We start from the raw sequence: 4,455 nt of genomic DNA, 5'->3' as shown, positions 1-4,455 counted from the left end.
ATAATAAAAATTGGGTACAGAGGTCAACAGAGAATTTTTAACAGATGTGAAACTAGGCCTTAAAGTGGCTATCCTAAAAATGAGATTGCGGGTTGTCTGTTTTTGAACTTCGTCTCTTCATTTGGACCTGCATTTCACTGGATATCTTTAATTAAATATGGGTACTTCATAAAGTTTTGTTGGAAAAAGGAATTGGAATAAGGCTTTAGGGACATGTGGCATAACAGATGAATATAGTGGTTCCATTAGTCAACTCTTTAAAGCTTTACAAAAAGGTCAAGATTACAGCGCCAGACTGGAAATCCTGTTTACTTTGCACTATGTTGTCTTCTTCACTTTAGGCATGCCTAATGGTTCCAAGGTGCCTTGTGGTCTGAATGTACTAGATGTTAATTATCTGTGATCCTTTTAATTCTCCTACTTAGTAGGTGTGCCTGTGTTACTCACATTAGTTTAAATGTTTTGTGCACGTAACTGTTCAGCCACACAGGTGTGTTGTACATGTAGTCCAGGCAAAGGACAAGGGAAAGAAGTGTCAAGAAACTATCATTTTAATGGAACATATTAATTTTACCAATACCTTTGCTTCAATCATGAAATACCAGTGTCTTTCCATTTCTCCTCCCATTGAATCTTCCTGACCCTGAACCTGGTAGTGATGTTGGTAACAGTCATAGACCATACTGAGAGAACATCCAGGTTTATAGGTATCCAGGTTTATAGGCATCCAGACTAGTTAGTCTGTCCAGGGAGAAGACATGTAACAATGCCAAGCTGTGTTTCTGACTCTACTAGGCCCCTGTTCCCACAGTCTATCCAACTGTTCCCATGTCAAGCTCCATTTCCAAGATACCAGTCAATGAACATCCTTTAGTTTCTAACTATCTGAGCAGTGTCAGAAGCCACAGGCTCTGAGTTCCCTGGTGAGAGATGTGTCCCAAGTCTATTGTTCATTTGAATCCAGAACTTTTCCAATTTACTGCCAGCAATGACAAAGTCTGGACACTTGGCCAAAGACCTGGCGCTCCCCACATGTATGGCAGATATCTGTAGCAAAGGAGCTGTTCTTGGTCTGCCTTATTGCCCTCAGTGTATCCATGAGATCCTGACAAAGTTGGGCAAATATTTCTATAGAGACATGACCCAACTCATCATAGCATTCGAGAGGGGCAGGGTATTGTTCCAAATTCATCTTGCACCAGTTGGCTGTGTGCCGCAAAAGGTCCTTCAGGATGGACATGGAAAAGTCATTGCTGTAGAAGTTGACATTGGAGATCTGAGAGAATTGTTTGAATGCAGGTAGGAGGACACTGAGCTGGGAGTCCATCATTCTACATCCCTGAAAGTCCAGAGTCTCAAGAGTGCTTACCACTTTCATGAGGAGACCACTCAGAGGCAGAAGATCTAAATCAAGTAAGTTTACCCCTCTCAACTCCAGATGTTTTAGCTGAAGGAGGCTCTGACTACAGTTGAAGGAATCCAAATCTCTCTGTGAAATCAGGGAGTAAGTAATAGAGAGGGTCTTCAAGGGTGTCATCAGGCACCTAGGGATAAGGTAGACAGATGGTTATTTCTAGCACATAGTCTTGTAGAGGTTTGACTGGGATATACAAAGTTGTAGAAGGAACCAAGTGCCCTAGTGTCAGTTTGACTAAATGGTCAAGGACATCACCTATGATGCTTAGTTTAGGATACTGCTCAGTCATGTCAACCTCACAATTTATCTCAAAGCCTTACTCTAAATCTGAAAACCAGTTTGTCCTCTAATCCCAAAAAGCACACAGAAGAAACTCCGTCCCAATAAAATTCTGACAGTATCTCAATATTTGCTGTGGGCTCACTGAATCTGCATTTTATCATTCTCTCTGCAGTCATACTTGCTCTCATTACAGCCCAGGCTCATCCTACTGAGCCATGCACTTAGCACAACTTGGGCTCAAAATATTTTACTCATGGTGACTGGGGAAAGATAGAAGGCTACTCTTCTAGTTCTGAACATATAACTCAAGTTCACACTGTGCTGGTGAATACCCTGACTCCTCACTATAGACTCCCCTTTCTCTTCCCTTTCCATTTGATTATGTGGGTTTGATTCCAGAAAGAATGACATCCTATTCTTACTAGTTCTGACCTACTCTTTAAACCAAATCACTTCTCTATATCATGAGTGCTCATTTCAGATACTGATGTAACTTGTAAAATTTCCCTTGTATATCTTAGTGAACATGGAAACAAGAGACAACGTTCAGAGTCTTATGAATCTCTAAATGTTTTTTCCTAGTGATTGACTGGCATCATGTACCACTAATCTTTTAGATAAGATAGACAGATTTGCTTTGGTAGCTGATCCAACTGTCTATTCTTGCTTACCTTAGGACCTGATTCATCTGGTCTCTGAGAAAATAGATGTAGAACATGAAGAGATGCTGGAGACAGTTGAATTTGGAGAACTGAGAAATAAACTTGTTGATACACTTGGCTTCTCCATCTCTTGTTCTACTGATAATAGGGAAGGTGGTCTTGTGAAGGGGTGCCAGGAGGACTTTGTGAAGATTTCTCATCTGCCCTAAATAGGGGGCAAAATGTGCCAACTCTAACAGAGTCCATTCAGTATTTAGTTCTAACTCCAGGATGTGCTCTGGATCAAAAACATTGAAGATCTGTCTGAGAGCTTTTACTGGCAGAGCCCAGATCTTCATCTTTGTACAGCAGAAATATAGGAAGCCCTTTCTCTCCTGGGCCCACTTAAAGAACCATGCTTGTGCCTCATCAAGGCAGGACCTGATGCACAGGTCAACTATGACCTTCAGACGCTGCCTAAGTGCATATCTGGGATGGACCTCCACGGCTTGCTTTTCATTCGAGATCTCTGCTGAACAGTCATTGTCCTCTGAATCACTGCATATATTCCAGAAGTTATGGTGCACATTTCGCAGGTCGAGAAACTGTAGTTTTTTCCTCCTGTAGGTGAAACATAAGAATGATGACCGACCCTGAATTAGCTTTTACTACCTATGTCTAAACTCGGCTCTCTTCCCTACTAGTGTGTATGTTTTTTTCAGGATCTGATATCTAAGTTGGACTCAGGCATGCTAGAGAAGCTTTCCTGTGCTTCTGTACACATGAGTACTTTTCTTTCAGTAAGGTACACTTTATTTCTCCTTACTTATTAGTTCTTGTGGGGATGTCAGGGATAGGCTCATTCTACTGTGTGGCCACATTTACTATAGTCCATATTCAAATATAGTCCATAGCCAACTGTTCTAGGTACAAGTACTTGTCAAGAATGCTGTATCCCTGCCTGATGATGCCATCAGAAGCATCTGATCAATTTATGACAAAGCTAATCTCCCTGACAATGTCTAATGTGTACTCCTTCTGCTCCCTTCTATAGTACTTGGAAATTGCTTACCTGGAGTGAAACCCTCTTGTTAGATGAATGTCTACTCCATCTAGCACAGCTTGCAATGTATCCAGGTCAGGAGTCTTCATCAATGCCCCCACAGGTAGACAGCGGAAAGGCCAGGCTATCACCAATGCCTTTATGAGCTTGATATGTCTGCCATCAAAGGCCTCCTTGAACAGTGCTGGGAAGAGTCCATGGGCCATCTCCTCCAGATCAGACATGCCTAGAGCCTCCTCTTTCACCAAAATTTGAATTACCAGCTTCTGGAGTGTGGGTGGGGTATGAACACTCATCTTCTAAAGGTCTCCAATCAGAAGGATCCTGTGGAAGGAGTTGAAATGCATATACATTTAAGACAAAGTTTATAAAACTTCCTCACCATCACATTAACCACTAAGCCTGTGAGTTACTGTTCAAGCAATGATAGAGACATCAATTTACCTCTTCATCCTAAACTGGTGATGGAAAGACAGTCCTTCACACTGGCATCATGGTAGCTTCTCTATCACCCAAATGGGTATATAATTTTTGGATCAAAAATTTTGTTTGTGACACTCTTTAAAAAAAGAAAGCATGAAAAAATATTGAATGACAAGACTCTGAGGACTTTATGTGGATGGTCCAATCAGAAATGTGAAGCACAAGGGAGATAGAACCTTAAGAGAGCAGCCCCAGTGCATAGGAAAGATTCTCCAGGTGAGGGAAGGACACAGTCACACATCTCAATATTTTTAACCTAGAATTGTTCCTATCTAAATGAAAACATGGACAAAAAAATGAATCAGAGATTGAAGCAAAGATCATCCAGAGACTACCTACCCTGGGATCCATCCCATCAGCAGACACCAATCTCTGACATTATAGCTGATGTCAAGATGTGCTTACAGACATGAGCCTGGTATGGCTGTTCTCTGAGAGGCTGTGCCAGCATGTAAGACAATTGCAGACACTTACAGGCAACCATTGGACTGAGCCAGGGGAACCCAATGGAAGGCTTAGGGAAGAACAGAAGAGGTGAAGGAGATTGAAACCCCATAGGAAGAAAAACA

At 41.8% G+C, this 4,455-nt stretch overlaps 1 protein-coding gene across 1 annotated transcript; it reads right to left on the bottom strand.

Annotated features, from left to right (window-relative positions):
* Nucleotides 1–976: 976 nt before the first annotated feature.
* LOC147005244 (PRAME family member 8-like) lies at nucleotides 977–3,720 on the bottom strand. The gene is made up of 3 exons (XM_085836251.1): nucleotides 3,413–3,720; nucleotides 2,371–2,961; nucleotides 977–1,544 (listed from the first exon to the last, which is right to left on the bottom strand). The coding sequence occupies exons 1-3, from the start codon at nucleotides 3,697–3,699 to the stop codon at nucleotides 977–979; spliced, it is 1,446 nt and encodes a 481-aa protein (XP_085692377.1). The 5' UTR covers nucleotides 3,700–3,720.
* Nucleotides 3,721–4,455: the final 735 nt, after the last annotated feature.

The sequence above is a fragment of the Mus caroli genome, unplaced genomic scaffold, assembly GCF_978045245.1.
Source record: "Mus caroli unplaced genomic scaffold, Mus_caroli_1 scaffold_4, whole genome shotgun sequence".
Lineage (NCBI taxonomy): Eukaryota > Metazoa > Chordata > Mammalia > Rodentia > Muridae > Mus > Mus caroli.
This window is presented reverse-complemented; position numbering and strand designations above follow the sequence as displayed.